Below are 18,912 nucleotides of genomic sequence, written 5' to 3'. Positions count from 1 at the left end.
AATTATGATATTCAGACTCATAATAATGCCATCATTATGGAAAATGAATGTACGTAAATCATATCCACCACAGAATAAACGTTTCTTTCTGAGATATCATTACTTGAAACTTACTTTTATGATATACACAGTAAATGATTTGAAAGACATATATATTAGTTTCCAAAGTTGTGGAAAGCTTTACGAAAGAAAGCCAATTTTTAACAATCAATCATAAACGTAATTTGTTTTTGACACTGATATATCTCAACCTAAATGTCCATAAATAATTATAACTGGTTAAGATTCTCTGTGCAATACATATGTCTTTTACGTGACATCTTCTGTCAAAAACAAATTACTAATAATCTGAATACTTACGTCTAATTCACCTTCGTTATATATATATTAACACGACACTAATTGAATTGTATATTTTAACCACTAGAATGAAAGAATAATACAGTAAGTTATATAATTTTTCTAAACTGAAAATGACTAGAAATAGATAAAAAAATCCACTAGCATCACACACATAAGAAATGAGAACGGATAATTTGGATACAAAGGATTGTGGTTGAAAGTGGAGCTCTACGACCATCTAGAATCAGAACCAATCAATATACCAGATATGATAACAGAGTTGTCGCAATTTGCAACAGGTGAGACTCAGAGAAAACAAACAGTAGTGGTAAAAGTTGTCTATCTATGTGACCCAGGCAACAGTTCACAACAGTACGAAAAAGCAACAAAAGTCTGCTATAGAAAAACTGCTTCCACGACATACGGGTTCATACATCATATATTGACTATGTTATATCAAAATTAATTTCAATTTGCAAAGCAACACAACTGGAACAATTACTTCCAATATAAAACTGTAGTAGTGGTGGGTCTGTGTGAAAAACTACATTTTAACCTTGTTTGGTGTTCGTGGGTAGTGTGATACCTCCAAATACTGATCACTTTTAAAATGGTATGTAACAGGGCTTTCTGACGAAAAGTATTCAAAACTCAGACTATAAAGATATGTTAAAATATAAATTTAGAATTATTGGATGGAGATATCAGATCGGGTAGCACTGAAACCTCAACTCTCGTTGACGATAGTATAATAGAACTGAAAGGACTAATCTAACAGTAAGTTACATATAATATAGAAAATAAATCACAAGACAAAAAGTGTTTCAAATAAAACTTGAAAGGACATTTTGCTAGGATCTCATATTATAGCTCGTAGGGAATAATGATGCTTTCCAAATGTTTGCTGTAAAACGGAATTGTTATAATTATGGAAAATGTGGCCATTACAGCCGAGACTATAAAAATCAACATTCAGTAATGAAACAAGAAAATAAAACCCTAAGAATCAGTCTTTAAGTCCAGTCAGATCAAACAAACAACTAATAGTTGATCAGACATTGGAAAATTAGGAATTAACTGACATTATAAAGCAAACCTCGACTAAGAATACTCCACTTGCCTCAAATAAGATAAGAAGTTTATCATTTAAAGAAATCAGTCATCTAGTCCATGTGCTTATTAGCAGGAAACTTTACAGTATGTTTATTAGCATTGACTTACAGCTATAATAAATAAACTGAATGTAGTAATGAAAAGTGGAAAATTGTTTCAAGCAATGATAAAAAAGATGAATTAATTTGGAAAGCAAACAGAGAGAATTTTTCAGAAAAAGTACTTGACAATGAAGAAGACTACGTATTGATATCTAACTTCATGTAAAGACACGAATATGAGGCTAGGCTTCCTTCGAGTAGCTTTACTTTATATGACCAAATTACTGTGTACTACTTGACGATCACTCCACCAGAGATTACACTTCCAAGAAAAGTAGACACTGTACCATCATGAAGTAAAGTGTTCATACCATGATGTAATAGCAATAAACTTATATTTAGTGATTGAGCTGTGTTAGGACCAATACTGTAAAATGTCTTCTGAGATTAATGATTAGAAGAACTCTCGTGGGTCTGAAGAATAAAAAATGTCATCACAACATATAATACAATTCCAGTCTAGATGGAACATTGCACGATATGGAGCTGTACAGGTAGTACTTCCACATCAAAGAACTTAAGAAATAATTACCTCAGAAGCAAGATGTAGAACGTTGATGTAAGGTTCTCACACAAGGGCAGCTCACTATCTCACTTACAAGTGTTGTATAACTGGAGCTGCGGAGTTCTGTGTTAATCAGTTCCATAGATTACATCACTTGTTCACAAACACTTTCTCTAGTTGACCAATTATACAAGATATTTTGTAAGCACCTTACTGAAGATGCGTTCCAGTATGCTAATTGGTCAGACAATTTCCATTTTCAAAACAGGTTGAGGTTTTTATAGAAATAGAAGCCATGCAAAAACAAAACAAGGTGTACTAGTACATGGACATCACTTACTATTCGTACTAAGAATAGGTAGATTCACAAGGTTCTGTATGGACTATCTCCAGGTGAATAAAGTCGCAAAGAAGGTCTGCTGACTGCCATGGATTGACTCTACTTTAGGTACTTTATCTGGATCAAAATGGTTCTAAACAATGGATCTTAAGAATGTTATCAACTGTGAATCGGTAAAGCAAGTAGAAAAAAGACCATCTTTAATTCAAGAAATATATTGGGATAATTTGTTGTGTTATTATTAGGATTATGCAATGCAACTGCTATAATTCAATGGCTACCACAGGGGTCTCTGTGTAAATTACCCTGGAACACCATTTTAATCTACTTGAATTATGTAGCTGAACTCGAGAAGACCTTTAACAATGTTAATTACTTAATGTTATCTTTACTGAATTGATCTAAAGGAAGCTCCTAGATTATTTCAGTAAAGATAACATAAAACTGAATCCAAAAAATGGGAACTACTTCGTCAGCTTATGACTTTCCTAGCCATATATACAATAGGAATGGAAGGTCTATATGATTGACTATGCCCAATAATGACCAACATCAAAGAATCCAGATGAAGTATGGGGAATTCTTATGCTGTGTTTTTATTATTATTGTTTTGTAAAATAATTGTGTTCATCCTCCACACAACTTTAAAAAACAAATACAATTTATTAGAATGCTGATTATTTATAAACGTTCAATAAACCAAAAGGAGATTTAACTACTGATCTTGCATTAATATTCCCATCTTTCGAAGAGCAAGTTATATACTGTACAATACAAAAAGAACTACTAACTATTTTTCGAACCCGACGTAATTTTCATCATTATCCATAGGGATTTTACATTTTGGATAGAATATGTAGCATTGAAATGGTTGGGGAATTTTCACAACCCAGATACTCAGATAACAAGATTGTTCCAAAATCTCGAGTACTATCATTTCAATATTGTACATCACTCTTAATGCAACCATAAAAGCGTTGAAACATAATCCAGTGAACCATACGTTAATTGAAGAACATAAAATATTGTGAAAAAATGGAAGGGAAAGCAAAAGCTAGTAAATATAAATAACTATAAGCGGTGCTTGATTATTTATATGATCAACACACGAACTGAAATATACTCAGACAAAATATGCTATTTTGAAACCAGTGTTCAAAAATGATGCAGAAAATTCCTTACGGCAAACATGGGATTGATCGTAACATTATAACGTCTCCACGGCTGGAAGGGCGAGCATATTTGGTGCAACGAGAATTCGAACCTGCGACCATTCGATTACGAGTCGAGTACCTTAACTTCCTAGCTATGCCGGGCCGTAAAGTGTGAGAGATTTAACTTTTATTTACAGACTTTGTACTTAGAAGTAATTTAACAATTTAATTTACGAACAGGAGCAGAAATAAATGTTAAAGGTCTCGACATATTATATATTTCTTAATAGAAAATAATTAAAAATAATAATTAAAATATGCGTATATTTATAACTAGCTATTATTATAGAAAAATTCTGGAAAACTAAGAAAAATATTGTCTCCTAAAATCTGTTCTCCAAAGATATAATAGAGACATACTTGAACGAACAGCATGATAAATGTTGTATGACTAAGTAAATTATACAGAATCTTCAGTATGTTATATTAACAAGATTTTAAGTATGTAAGTCGATAGGTTAAATGGCAACCACAGCTGATAGAAAGTTACTGTGGAACATTAATTGTAAAGACTGGTTTGTCTTGATTTTCTGGCGACTCTACGAAAAGCTAATTCAAAAGTGACAAATTAGAATGTCTACTGTACAATATACACATATATATGTATATATACATTATTACAATTTAATAAGATGAGTGAAAATACCTAATATAGCTATAACACTCCGATAGGCGGCTTGTACTGTCATGTTCACGTGATTTTAAAGGTAACCAGTGCACTGACTTTTGTTAATTAAGAATTTTTCTTTAAACAGCGATAATACTGTTCTTTTCCAATCGCTACAAGAATAACAATACCAATTTATTAAAAGTAAAGTATTATTATTAGGTTATAAATCTAAATTTCAGATATTTTTTTGTTTTGGTAGAGTTACGAAGATTTCGTCAACTTATATAAAATATAACTACTTATATTAGTGATGATAGTACTATGTATGAAGCTATTACAGCTAAAAGTGATATGACTAGGAATGAAACACTTCACACCCCTACAAAAATTGAAAGTTTAGTAATTATCGCATTTTGCACGTTGAATATTAAGTAGTTATTACACATCTTGAGTAATTGAGATAAATCTCATGAATTGGAGCTTGTTTTTCTGATAAGCGATATAATTGTATCTATAAGTTACAATTTAGATTTTAATGATGATGCAAACACATTACATTTTACAGTATATATATATATTAAACTAGATATTGCTTGTACTTGTAGGATTGAATCCCATAACATTTCCATACTTGAACTAAAGCAGAAGCTAGGACAGGTATTATGTGAAATATTATATCCCTTTTATATTTTTTGAGGCTGTTAGGTTTAAATATCATAACTTGAATAAATGTTGATACTCAGACAAAATAAGAATTTAACATTATATTTTTAAGGTGTTTATCAAGAAATATAGAAGTTCTAGGACATGAAATAACATAGTTTACTAGTGAAGGAGGTGTATTCAATCTGTACAGCAATCTGTAGAAAGGTTTGTATGTGTGTGTGTGTGTGTGTATATTCAATTTAGTTCAGCAACTAGGGCTGGTGTTAAGTGGGACTTACTAAATTTAGTCTTATGGATTAGAAAAAAGGAAAAAAAACTGGATATTTTGTATCAATACTATTGAAAATAGTAAATGTTCATCAGGAACAGCTGCCAGTTTATTTGACATATTACACAGTATTATGTACATATAGCAATGAGAGATAGCACTTTAAACATTAAGTTGTCTCAACACACATTTGGCTTTAATGTATACAGAAGTTTTGTTATTTTTTGGCTGTATACAAAAAGTTTAGAACTATAATTTTCTCATATTTTTCAATGGATATTAAATGTGTAGATTTTCTTAAACATCTTAGGGTTTTTCATCATACTAATTGAACTGCAGTTTCTAATACTAGTGTGTTTTAAGAGTTAGGCAGTTGCGTTTTGCAAAAATTTAGATAAAGTAATGTGGCATGAATAAATTTTGTCCATTGAGTCTACTTTTGAATACGAAACAACCAATTAAAACTTCAAAGTTAATGATATTTATTTGTTTTTATCTATATATTTACCCAACGAATGTTTAGAAATGCACTTAAACTAAGAGTGTAGAATAATAAGGTGACAAAAGGTTTTTGATGTTACCCCTCATTCCACAAAATAAACTTCAAAATTGCATGAAATTTTCAATCTGGGTTCCTAAATTTTAAACTTATCTTTTCACTTCATATTTTAAGTTTTCAAGCTATTCATTACATCACTGAAACTGGTTAAAATAGACTATCTAATTTAATAGCAATTTTTTAACATTTTGAACCAAACCACCACTTGTTTATATGTCCTTAATATATAATAAACAACAAGTCAAAATATTTCTTAATCACTGCTTTATTTTTATTGTGACTGATAGCCTAATTGGCACTGGATGTGTTAGATTTAATTTAGTTTATATATATTATATTGTCATACATTTTTCTTCACTTTCACTTAGAATTTGTATGTGTACCTCATAGGTCATAAACTGAGATTTGACTGCAGTGAATGGTTACTGCATTCCTGAATTTTCAGATTTAAGGCAAAGTATAAGGTAGTATTTGAGAAAAACAACTGAAAACTAAATCATCAAATGTTTGTTGCACCGTGAACAACATATTACCAGATGTGTTAAAATATATGTGTTTGAGTAATTTTCAAATTTCTCAGTTTCATTAGGTACCAAAGATGCCTATATTATATTCTGTTGTATCCAGAGGCACAACTATTTTAGTAAAGTATGCCAGCTGTGCTGGAAATTTTTTGGAAGTTACAGAACAGATTTTATCAAAGATATCACCAGATACACCAAAACTTACTTATTCCCATGGGAGGTAAGTACATGTATTAAAGTAATATATTCAGTATTTTTCATTGATCTAATTTCATCCACTTTTTAATATCTTCTTGAGCATAATTATGAGCACTTCAGAATGACCCTGATAAATAAGTTACTTTACTTAATCAACATAATGAATATGTCTTATGGAATTGTTACATATCATGTATGCAGTTACAAATTATAGGTTTGTAATCAGATTAAAGGGGGTGTATTTAAATTTGTTTGCTGTTTAAAATTTGTGTTTGGTGTGATAAAATATTGGCATAATTAATACTTTGTAGCAAAAGCACAGTAGAAAAATGCAATGCTGTCTACATTTGTGGTGGTGTTTTTATTAAGTGTTTAAGAACTTCCTGTTAAAAATAACTTTCACGATAAAAAATAGTGCTTAAAGAAAAGTGCACTCGTCCCTTGGTAACATTGTGAGAAGAGTCCTTACAAATTCTTCCAAGCAAATGGCTAATTTTCTCTTGGGAAATTTTTTTACAGTAAGAGTAATGTGCATGTATTGAATTAGAGCACAATGTAATATACCACATCATTTAATAGACACAAATATTGATTTTTTATTGGTTGTAGATGATATATAATTAAAGGAAGTGAGTACATGACAGGTTAGTGTGGCTGGAGGAATCTCATTTTCTATTTGATATTTGTAATCAAACAGAATTGAAGGCTATAAAAATTATGGTTCATCTGAGCAATGAGGATTTTCTAGGAATTTTTTTTTGGGGGAGAGGGTAAAATAGAGAGTAGAATAACCTTGAGAAAATAGGTTGTTTGTCACAGTGTGGGAATTTCAGAATATTTTAAAATATTACCTTATAAAATTAAGAACTTAAAATGTATCTACTATCAAAATATGTATATATTAACTTAGATATTATACTAATTGTTATAACATCAACAAAATGTGATTTAACAGAATTTTGAATGTAAGTCACTAAAATCTTGTGTCATGTGCAGAAAGGATACCTGAGGCATTAGGGACGTAACTGGGTATGAGTTGCTGAGCAGTGACAGAATTTCACATGGTATTCAAGCAGTTTTTTTCCTCAGTTGAGCTTTAGTTGGTGCACTGTCCATTGTTCATTATTCATTGCTGTGTATTTTGCCTTATCTATGATTTATCATGTTCCATGTGTTATTCATCCCTTATAAAGAAGGCATCTAGAAGTTATAGAATTGGATTATTGAAGTTAAAATTCCTTAAGCTTGAAGAAAATATGAAAGTTTCTGTGAGGGTGGATGCAGGTGTATAATGTGTGTGAGGAATTTATCATCAAAACAAGCACATTTTGAGATACTAAGAAATCAGGCTCAAGATTAAGGCACATGCATTAAGTTTGGATGTTCCAAACAGTTCAAATAAGACCTAAGAGAGGATAAAGCCTCAAGTGGTAGAAGCAAGAGCTTGCTTCTGGTATTAACATTTGAAGTGTGGACAATCAAAATGCCTGGCACAGCATCTAAACAATGAAGGCTTTACAGCAAGTAGTGGCTGGCTGCTTAGCTTTTGGGCTCATCATTGCTTAGTGGATTGAGAAGTTGCAGGGGAGTCGGCAAGTGCAGATAATGACAGTATTTAGCCCTTTATAAAGTGGCTCGAGAAGACTGTGAGAGATTTGTAACTCCTCATCACCCAGATGTGCAACAGATTATGAAACAGGCTTCTTCTGGCAAGCTGTACCTACCAACACCTAGGCTGTTAGGCATGAGTTTTACTTAGCTTGGTAGAAAACTAGCAAAAGATCCAGTCTCCATTATCTGCTATGTGAATGAGAACATCACACACCAACTGCAACCAATGATTGTGGATAAGGCAATAAAACCAAGGGTACTCAAGAACATTATGAGCAGCTTACCAGTGTATAAAAGCCTCAGCGTATCAACCCTCAGTAATGTGTGGAATAAACTTTTCAAAGACACTGAGATGAAGGTAGACTTTGTTAGGTTTGGGACTGAGGACTTTATGAACTGAGGTGGCAAGACAGAGGTGTCAGAGGACAACACTGTAGAGAGATAGTGAAAATCAAGGTTTTTGTTATGATAAAGAGATACTAGTGTCTCTCAGAAAGGCATGGAAGAGCCAAACAATGACAATGAAGATCCCATTCCTCAGCTCAAGTTACCAGATCTGTAGCTATACTTGTACAAGGCCTTGGAGTCATCTGAGCATTTGCCTAATGTGGAACAACATTATATAACTTTTAGAGATATTAGGGCAGATATAATCAAGTGTCAGTACAGCAATTACAAATAGGGAAAATGTCTGACTTTTTTGCCCCTGTCAAAAAGACCCAGATGAATCTTTCTTCTACCAGTAGTGAAGCCTCCATAGGCCTGTCTGAAGCATCTGGATACTCTTCTTCAGACATCAATTCCAGCAATACCAGCTTCCCTTGCCTTATCCCAGAATCTCAGTGACAGCTGATGTCTTCAGACAGTGAATAATTTAATTACAAAATAATCTTTAATTTTTAAGTGAATAATTTATTGTTTAAGTGACCATTCAAAATGTTTTTCATTGATAAAGTAATGTTTAAGTAGTGTACAGTATTTACCACAGTGCATTAAGCCCTCCTACAATCACCTTTGTCACTTACCACATCCTTCAAGGTTGCAGTGCTGTTAATTTTATTTTAAATTTAATTTAGGCTGACATGATCAGGTGGTTAGGACACTTGTAATCTGAGGGTTGTGGGTTCAAATCTCTATCACACCAAACATGCTCTCTGTTTCAGCTGTGGTGGCATTATAATGAAATGTTCAATCCCCCTATTTATTAGTAGAGTGGATCAAGAGTTGGTGGTAGGTAGTGATGACTATCTACCTTCTCTCTAGTTCTTTCCTCTACACTCCTAAATTAGAGATACATGGTGCAGATAGCCCTTGTGTAGCTCTGGATGAAATTGAAAAAAACAATTCAAACAACAGTAATCTTTCTATGTATTTAGATCAGCAATGTTGTGATTTAGGGGCAGGAGGAAATTACTTCAATAACTAATCTTTTGATAACTTGGAATGGCATTAGCCCCATTTGTTCCTAGATATCAATGGATTACTGTAATTTTGAAAGCATCTTTGTATTTATCTTTTTTCCTTTTTTAATGGTCAGTGTTTAAGGATTGTCGTGTTGAGCATTTTGAGTAGTTGATATCATGAAGTTTTATTTTGGAAAATAATTTTTATTTTTTAAAGTCAAGTTGTAGAACAGTGTGGAAATAATTCCTGGGAACCCTATGCTGTTCCAAAACATTGTTATATATTTTTTAATGGCAACATTATTTGTTAATTTAACTAAAACATTTTTTTAATTAATTTCATGTGCACAGGCAGAGATGCAAGTGCTCATTTCGTGGTTGTTTACTGAGTGCCAGTCAACATGATATTATATATTTTATGCCATAGTTATCAATCATTCAGTTGACACTGTAATTTAGTGATATTTTATGATAGAGTTGGGAGATACTGGGTGCAGTATACAGAGATACTGATAAGAACTATCAGTATGTATTTTGGATGATCTAAAGGTGTTGTAAATGTAAAACACAAACTGCACAATGGACAAAAGTATTTTTATTCTTAACATGAAATTACCTTTCTGTCTGACTTCTCAGAACATCTTGAAAACAAATACCTTTTTAATGTATTTGGTTTTCTGTGTACAACAGACTTGTACTTTTTACTAAATGCATGCCACATTTCATGAAGAAACAGTTACTAATTTTGATATGATAGGCAGTGTTACTTCTCCAATACATGCTTTGTTGGACAAGCCTCATGCACATTTGGTTAAATATTGAGAAAAAGTGTACATTATATAATTCTTATATTCATGTTTAATTGTGTAAAAGAAGTGAACTTCATAGAAAACTTATTACACAGATCTAGAGGTAATGAAACGTATCTTGTGTACAGTTAGCAGAATGTATGTACATTTCATGTTGTGGTATAATTATTTTTAGGCAACAGTTAATGAGATAAGTTTTAAAAAAACAATATTAATATTTTTTGGCCACTCCAATCTATATATACAAACATAGTTTATAAAACTTAAGTAATGTAAATGTGTGATATATAATTCAAATTCGAAATGTTGTTTGCTCTTCTATGTAAAATATTTTCTCAACCCAAACGAGCCATTTTTGCATATAAATTTTTCATATAAATATTATTTTTAGTAGCAATGCTCTAGTCCTATTTCTTAGCATGGTCTTTAGACAAACTGAAGAGCATATAGAATAAAGAATTAAAAAACTAATTCAGAACCTAACAATGTGTAATTTGACATTGTATCAGAACAGTGTAAGCTAAATAGTTGATGCATGGATTATGTAGGAAATATGAAGGTGTATGAAAAAAATGAAAACGTAAGTAACAGTAAATTATGTATTTAATTTTGTATATACGTATTAGCTTAGGTGAATGTTAAATGCATGGCTCTAAAAGTACATATCAAGTGTTAGCAATTGGCAAAGTAATTATTCATCACTTATGAGTAGACACGTTCACATAGACTCTTGTCAGATGTTACATCCAGTATTCAGGTTTGTCCATCTTTTTTATTTCACTGCTAAATATGATGTGAAGTTATTGTTTCGAAAGTACTGAAATGAGGACTTGGAATGTTACGAGATACCACTTTGAATATATTTCCTTGTAAAAAATATGTTTTGTTTCTATCAATGGATAATTACCAAAATATATACACAATTCTGGCTGAAACATTTTTTTACTGTTTAATTTTTCCTTTTTCAGCTACTTGTTTCATTACATTTTGGACGATTCACTAACCTATCTGTGTATAACAGATGATGTAAGTAAACATTTTCTATATTGTAACATTTTCAGTATGTTTTGATCATGTGGACTTGCATCTGATATGCCAAAACATTGTTTTGTTGAGTTCACTCATGTGTCCTCAGGAACTGTATGGATTATAGTTCTTAATGTCCTTGATAAATTGTAAAGCATGTGCTACCTACCCATAATTCTCTGCTCTCCCATTTTCCACCATTATTTCACATGCATCAATAGATCTTACATGAAAAACTAAAATGTATTCTGATAGGACTTTCCTGTCAAAGATGTCCCCTGTAGGTGTGATGACTTATAATGCTAAAAATCAGGTTTCAGTACTAATGGTGATCTTAATACAACCCTTGTATAGCTTTGTACTCAACAACAAACAAAGTCAAACCTACTTGGCAAGTTTTATTACCAAATATTGGTACTCTCCAAAGTACCACGACTATAGTAACCAATGTTTCTAGCCAGTTGTGTTACCAACTCTAATTGACCCATATTTTTATTTAGAATATTGTTTTCTGTGTCTTACCAAGGATATTCATTGTTGTATTGTAATAGCAGAATCTCACAGAGGGGCATGAAATAGGTTGTCTGTACCATATGATGAATTTTGCTCCATGGATCTTGAAACCATTTACATTAATAAATTGGCTGAAGTTACTGATCCACGTATAAACATTTTCCCAGCATAACTAACCCCTTTCTTGTGTGATCTCTCTGAATGTCCTTAGGTTCAGTCTGTGTGTAGTGCTGGCCTGATCTGCTTGTTTTCCTTTTAATCAGTTTCATGAATTTTTTTGGTTCTCAGTTGTCAAACAGCTTAGCTTAAACACATTTTTAGCATGATCTAGGTTATTACCTTCATTTTTTATAGCACATATGTGTTTGTATCATCTTAACTCTTCCCAGTTTACATCTCTGCAAGTGTGAATATTCAGTTTTTCCATATTTCAAATATAAATCTAATTTTTAAACTTTTAGAATAAAATTTAATTTCAAACAGTTACTTATCTCTGAAAATTTACCACCTAACTCTCCAGAACTGCCTGATATGTAGTTTTTCTAACATGACTGTAGCTTCGAAATCTGGTTTATGCTGTGAAGCAGGGCTCACGTGAGATCTCCCGATGCATGTTCAGTAAGGTGTGAAAGGTGGTAAAGTGGAGGAATATTGGTTGCATGTATTTTGCATGCATCAAAGTTATCCGTAATTTTGAATCAGATGGATGTTTACATAATGAATGCAAACTCGACGACTAAAGGCTGTCAGTTTTTCAGTATCTGTGTGAAATCAGTTTCACTCGTAAAAAATGTTAAATTGTTTTGTATTTGTGTGTAAAAATTTGACATATTTGTATCAAAATGTGTGACTTATGTTACTTAACTATGGATTTATTTAAGGTTATCATTATTAATTGTGTTTTATAGCTTGATGTGCAAAGGGGATTGACACACTTCCCTGATTTGCTTTCAGTAGCATTTTTATTGTCCTGTACTTACAATATAGCCTTAAGTTAAAAAATCTCAACCACAATAATTTTATGCAAAAACAGTTCTGACCAGGTCACAGGCATCCTACTTCATGATCTCACAACAGTTTAGGTCACGAGGGTAAGGGACATTGATATATTATGGGTAATTTTAAGTATGATTTTCAAGAAATTAATTACAAGTTATATAGGGTTATTAATTGCATTTATGGGATTTAATAAGATTCATCAAACATTTCATTGTCAATAACATTACAGTTAGTAATATTGGCAATATAACTGACAAAAGTACTTGTAATTTTTTAATGTGTGTTTCTTCTTTTGCTAATTTGTCACTAGTATGTTTTAGCTAAAAACTTATTCTGATCTAATACATTTTTAGAATAACCAGAAAACCTTTTCAAAGTATTATCATTGTATTGTACTTATCTTTAACCTTTTTGTAAAAATTGTGTATACTTCATATTGTGACTTGTTAAAAATGTTTGTAGTGTTGTGCTATATATGTAGATAAATTACTCTATTGGAAGAATTATTTATAATACATACTACCCAGTAATGAGAAATAGTATTTATATAAATATTTTTAGCCTCCAAAAACCATTTGTTCTTATTAACATTTAGCTGTGGATATAACCTTTTTATTTCATTTCGATACTTGATGATATTTATTTTTGTTAATAGGAATTTGAAAGGTCAAGAGCATTTGCCTTTCTCAATGAGATCAGACAAAGGTACAGTAGTTTAAGGTTCTACTTTACCAATAATCTATAAAAGCATGTCTGTTCATTATAAAGACACTTGACATATCTTTAAATCATGACATATTTATCTTTATATGTGGTTACATATTTTAAGGATTGAAGTTTGAATGTGAATAGTAACTTTAATTTGTGAACAATAAATAATGCTGTGACAGAAAGTGTAAACTGAATAGCGGGAACGTAAATAATAGTATTTGTAAAATTCTTTATTATGTCTCGAGAAGAGTATTTGACTTGTTTTAAAAGTGTTTTTGAAAAACTCGTAGTACACTTTTAATAAAATTCAAGAGAAACTAGCTGTATGATTTATGTAGACATAGTTCCATCATCATAGTTTTTGCACATAGATACCTGTTTCAAGGTTCTTATATTTTTGCTTTTATGTATGTTGATCTTTCTGTTATTTTCATGTATGTATAAAACAAAAATAACATGCAACAAAATTCATGTAAAGAAAATCTTTAATTCTTTTTTTTTCTCATTGCTAAACATCAGTAGTTTTGTTTGAAACCTGTTTGTCTTAATATTATTTATGTTAACTTCTCTTATGATTCCAGTGTGCAGGTGTTATTAAAATTAAGCTTGCGGAATTCTCAGGTAAAAACTGGTTTCTTGACAAGTGTCAGATATTTAGATCTTCTAATAAAAGCAGATTTGATCAGGAAGTAAGAAGAGTAATTCTGAAACTGATAACTAAATCAGTGTTTGTGGAATAAAGAGTCTGGGCAAATTTATGGAAATGAAATAAAATCTTTATTACAAAACACAAAAATAAAATGCAGCATAGTTAGTTATACAGACAGAATCATTGTTACCTCTAGTTGATTGTACTTAGCTCTACAGCATTATTTTTCTCAGGAAATACTTCCATCAAATTAAATGCAATGATTTTAAAATAATCCTTTGTTTATCGAACTTCGGATAGAACCAAAATAAGAAAGTGTGTGTCAATTTAACACACAAAGTTGATTTCTTTGTTCAGTTGACAGCATCCTATCATGATTTTTGTTTTATGAAAGCATTGGTTAGATGTTACATTTAGACTAAGTCAGCTTGGTCAACATAGAGTAGTACAGTGCTAATCATGTTTATCCAAATGCTGTAATAATGCATTATCCTCTTGGCAGAATAAACATTATCTACTGTAGAGAAAAAAGTCACAAAGCAACTAAAACAATGCAATTTAATGGCATTTTAATCCATTTATTTATACTAAAATTACATGCAAACAAAATAAATGAATGATTTTAAAGACTTGTAAATAGTGTGTAAAAACGTGCTTGCATATCATAATCATTACTTCATACTACATATACTGTATCTTGATTGATGTGGCTTAATCTCATTTGCAAGTATTTATAAGTCGTAGATTACTTACTTGAGCAAATGTTTAGAAAATTTGTCTGCTTTTCAAATATATTTCAAAACTCCATCTGTTAAGGATTAAAAACCTATTCATCCTTGTATTCACATTATTTCTGTCTCCTAAGTACATGGAATGAAGCAAATAGCAGTCATATTCTGGAGTTCTAGATTTTTTGCAAATACACAAATGCTTGTTTGTATATTTGTAAGTGAGGAGTCCATTGTGTGCTTAAAGGCTTAAGAGTTCATTTTTTATTTGAAGATATGTTGCATCCATTCTAAGAATAAGTTCATGCTTTAGTATTAGTAGTTTTAAAATATAAACTAATTTAACTGTGTTTGTTTGTGTTATTAAGCACAGTTACACAATGAATTATCTTAGCAGTTCTAAACAGCAAGATTCTACACTTGTGGTTGGAACAGCTAATTCATTGTGTAACTGTGTTTGTTTGTGTTATTAAGTACAGTTGCACAATGAATTATCTCAGCTGTTCCTACCACAAGTATAGAATCTTGCAGTTTAGAATCATGAGCCCTTAGACTTAGTGCTGAGCTTGTAAAAGGGCATAACAAAACATGAAAGAAAATATAGTTGGAAGATTTAACCCCAGTAAAAGTATAACAATGTGAAATGACTTTTTTTCCCCTTCACAAAGGTTTAAGACAACATATGGAGCTCGGGCACAAACAGCCCTTCCTTATGCCATGAATAGCGAGTTTTCTCGGGCTCTTGCTAATCAAATGGTAGGTTGTAAGACTTCAAATGTGAAGGTTTTCTAATATTACTGCATCAACTGTATAAATTAATAAAGATTTAAGTATTACTGTTTTAGTTTTTTATGTACCAGATAAATTCTTTTTTAAGTGATATTTGTATCTGTTTTAGCTTGTAAAAATGTTTGTAAGAAACTGCAGTTTTGTGCAACAGACAGACATTCTTCAGGAAGAGGTGAAAGGTTAGCCTTCATAAATAAAACTAAGAGAAAACATAGATCATAAAAAACAAATTATGTGAGCCTATCTCATCTCATTGTAGTAGTTGTAATTGCACTTTTATTTTTCTTAATTAAAATCACTGTACTTGTATTAAGAAAATGTTTTTTATGAGAAATATAACATTCAATTTTAGTTTAATTCATAACAGAAATATTATTCAGACAGCAGAGATGTGGATACAGTTTCTAAAGTGCAGGGTGAACTGGATGATTTAAAAAATATCATGATAAAAAATATTGGTAAGTTTGTAATGTCTATTATTGTATTTTTTAATAATTGTTTCATGTTCATAACCAAGGCTCATTATGTGTTTTTATCTTCTGAAATTATGTATCAAAATTTTAGGAACATATGTTTCTTTGTTTAGAGTGAAACATTAGTCTTTAATAAAATATAGAAAGAAAGAAGTATGTAATCAGTCTGGGTGAAACTGTGGTGAATGTAAGAATGTAAAACAAAGCATTATTTAAAAAGAAATGACATTTTGAAATTCTGAATATTAGATTTGATTTATAATGATAGTTTCTTTACTTCATCGTCATTTATTAAACTAGTTTATTTTTAATTTGAATCTGTTTCTTTCCACATACTTTCAGTTTTATTTCTTAGAAGATAATTTTCAAGGACTGCCCAATATTGAATAGAAAAACAGACTTGATAATATTACATTTCTTTTTCTAAATAGTTATTAAGTCTTAACCATTTCTTAATTACTAGAATATATAATTCAAAAGAATTAGGTAGAACTTATATTGTTATTTTATGTCTACAGTAAATACAAGATTTCCCCTCTGTGAGGATTCCTGAAAGTGGTGAAGGAACCTCCCAGGGAAGGTTCTGTTCTTTCAATTTACCTCCTCTGGGATCTAAACATACACCCACAGGTTTGCCGTGCATAGTGAACTGTGAAAGGGAGGAGAGGATCCTGGTGGTTGAAGGGTCCAATGCTAACACACAACTTTGACCTTGAATTCGTGTAGATGGGTAGCCATGAGGTGGTCCCACCCTTGGGCCAATCGGATGGTCCACTTGGGCTTGGGTCAACCAAGTACCAGTGTTGGATGTTCTCAACAGATGTTGTGGACATTGTAGTGCATTCCCTTGTAGGGCTTCATGGTGGGTGAGGTCAGTGGGCACCAAAATTATCCTTTCTTCATTATGGATACTTCGAATAAAAATCTTTATAAAGTAGTGAAAAAACAGGCTATAGGTAAATGACCATGTCTTGAAGATTCTGAGCAGCAATCCTCACCATCTATACCACCTGTTGTACCTCACTTTCTTATATTGCATTAATTTTTAGACAAACCTTTAGGGCAAATGTCTCTCTTATTCATTCAGAATGGACTAGAAGGATGTGCTGGCTCTCCAATGTCGGTAAAGAAGCTTCGATCTGGTGATGTATTGGAGGCAACATACACATCTCAATACAGTGAACTCCTCTTGCATTCATAGGCAATTGGGGATATACCTATTGAGATTACACCTCATGCTATTTTGAATTCATCACAAGAAGTTATAGTTGAGAGGGATTTGAAGAACATCCTGAGTCAGAGATTCTTGCTGGTTTCTCCACCCAAGGAGTTTCTACAGTGAGGCATATGTCTACTTGCAAAGATGGAATTATGATGCTGACCAGTGGCTTTGTTCTGACTTTTACATCACCACATCCACTTGCCACCATCGAGGCAGGTTATCTTAATTGCAGAGTACAGCCACCCATTCCAAACCCTCTCCAGTGTTTCCAGTGTAAGTGGTTTGGTCACCCGAAGACATCATGTCATTGTTCCTTGACGTGTACTCGTTGTGGTGGCAAGGACAGTGATGCCAAAAAGTGTGAAACAGATCCTCATTGTGTCCATTGCAATGGCTCTCACTCATTCTACTTTTGTTCTTGCCCTAACTGGTTGGAAGAAAAAGAGGTGCAACTTTTGAAAATGATTCATAACATTACTTATCTTGAGGCTTGCAAGTTGCTGTCCACCACTCCATCTTGGACATATGTTGCTGCACTTCATTCTACTACTATAGTGGGAGTGCAGATGAATCTCTCTTTGTCTCCAAAAAAAGCATTCACAAAATGAATCAAAAGTCTTTTGACCTCCATGATTAAAAAGGTTGATAAATCAACTTCAACACCCATCTCAGTCCCTTTCATACATTCCAACAAATCCCAAGATCTTCCCCCTTTGGTTTTGGGTACAGGCATTTCCTTGGATATATCTTCTTCCACCCCATGATGCAAAATGATCATTCGTTCACATCCTCAGTCCCTGGAATCCTCTTCCATCAACAAAGACCTGCCCAATCAACCTGACAGTAAATTGGTTGGACCTGATGATGTACACTATGAAATGCTGTGCCATCTATCTCCTGCTTCTCTTACTGTTCTTTTGCTAGTTTTTAACTGGATCTGGCAGGAGAATGTTTTTCTTGATGCCTGGCACCAGGTGATTGTCCTACCTTTCTCTAAGCCTGGGAAGGATCCCACGATTCCTTCAAACTACCCTCCAATTGCATTGACAAGTTTTTTCTGTAAGACCTTAGAGAGGGTGGTTAATGCTTGTCTCATTTAGTTCTTCAAATCAAACAGCTTCCTCTCATCCATACAGTGAGGGTTCTGACGACAGCACTCCACTGTGGACTACCTGATTCGACTTCAAACACCCATCAAAGAAGCTTTTCTCAAATAACATCTTGTATCAGTATTCTTTGACATTGAGAAGGCTTATGATACAACTGTATCATGGTATGGAATTTTGTGAGACCTCCATAGTGTCACACTTTTCAATATAAGGATTACTGTCTTCAATGAACAACTCTTTCTTACCGTTGCAAACAGGCTCTGTGTCGATGACTTTCACATCTCATGTCAGTCGTTAAACATGAGATATATTGAGCGGCAACTGCAAACTGCCCTCGATCATGTACTAAACTGGACGACGGTAAATGGTTTTAATCTCTCTCTCTCTCCAAAACCATTTGCATGCACTTTTTCTGCCAACGGAGTATTCA

At 32.3% G+C, this 18,912-nt stretch overlaps 1 protein-coding gene across 4 annotated transcripts in view; it reads left to right on the top strand.

Annotated features, from left to right (window-relative positions):
- The first annotated feature begins 4,255 nt into the window (after window positions 1–4,255).
- Window positions 4,256–18,912, top strand: part of LOC143229852 (vesicle-associated membrane protein 7-like) — a 48,620-nt gene continuing 33,963 nt past the window's right edge. The window contains exons 1-7 of one of the 4 annotated variants that reach the window (XM_076462688.1): window positions 4,369–4,426; window positions 5,001–5,095; window positions 6,299–6,462; window positions 11,232–11,289; window positions 13,457–13,506; window positions 15,558–15,645; window positions 16,046–16,136. In XM_076462688.1, the coding sequence (XP_076318803.1) occupies window positions 6,317–6,462; window positions 11,232–11,289; window positions 13,457–13,506; window positions 15,558–15,645; window positions 16,046–16,136 (433 nt within the window). In that variant the 5' untranslated portion in view covers window positions 4,369–4,426; window positions 5,001–5,095; window positions 6,299–6,316. Of the gene's footprint in view, window positions 4,427–4,830; window positions 4,883–5,000; window positions 5,096–6,298; window positions 6,463–11,231; window positions 11,290–13,456; window positions 13,507–15,557; window positions 15,646–16,045; window positions 16,137–18,912 lie in introns of all 4 variants that reach the window. The other 3 variants (XM_076462689.1, XM_076462690.1, XM_076462687.1) reach the window with 3 other exon arrangements.

This window comes from Tachypleus tridentatus, chromosome 10, assembly GCF_004210375.1.
Source record: "Tachypleus tridentatus isolate NWPU-2018 chromosome 10, ASM421037v1, whole genome shotgun sequence".
Classification (NCBI taxonomy): Eukaryota; Metazoa; Arthropoda; class Merostomata; order Xiphosura; family Limulidae; genus Tachypleus; species Tachypleus tridentatus.
Note: the sequence above shows the minus strand (reverse complement) of the source record. Positions and strands in the feature narration are given on the sequence as shown.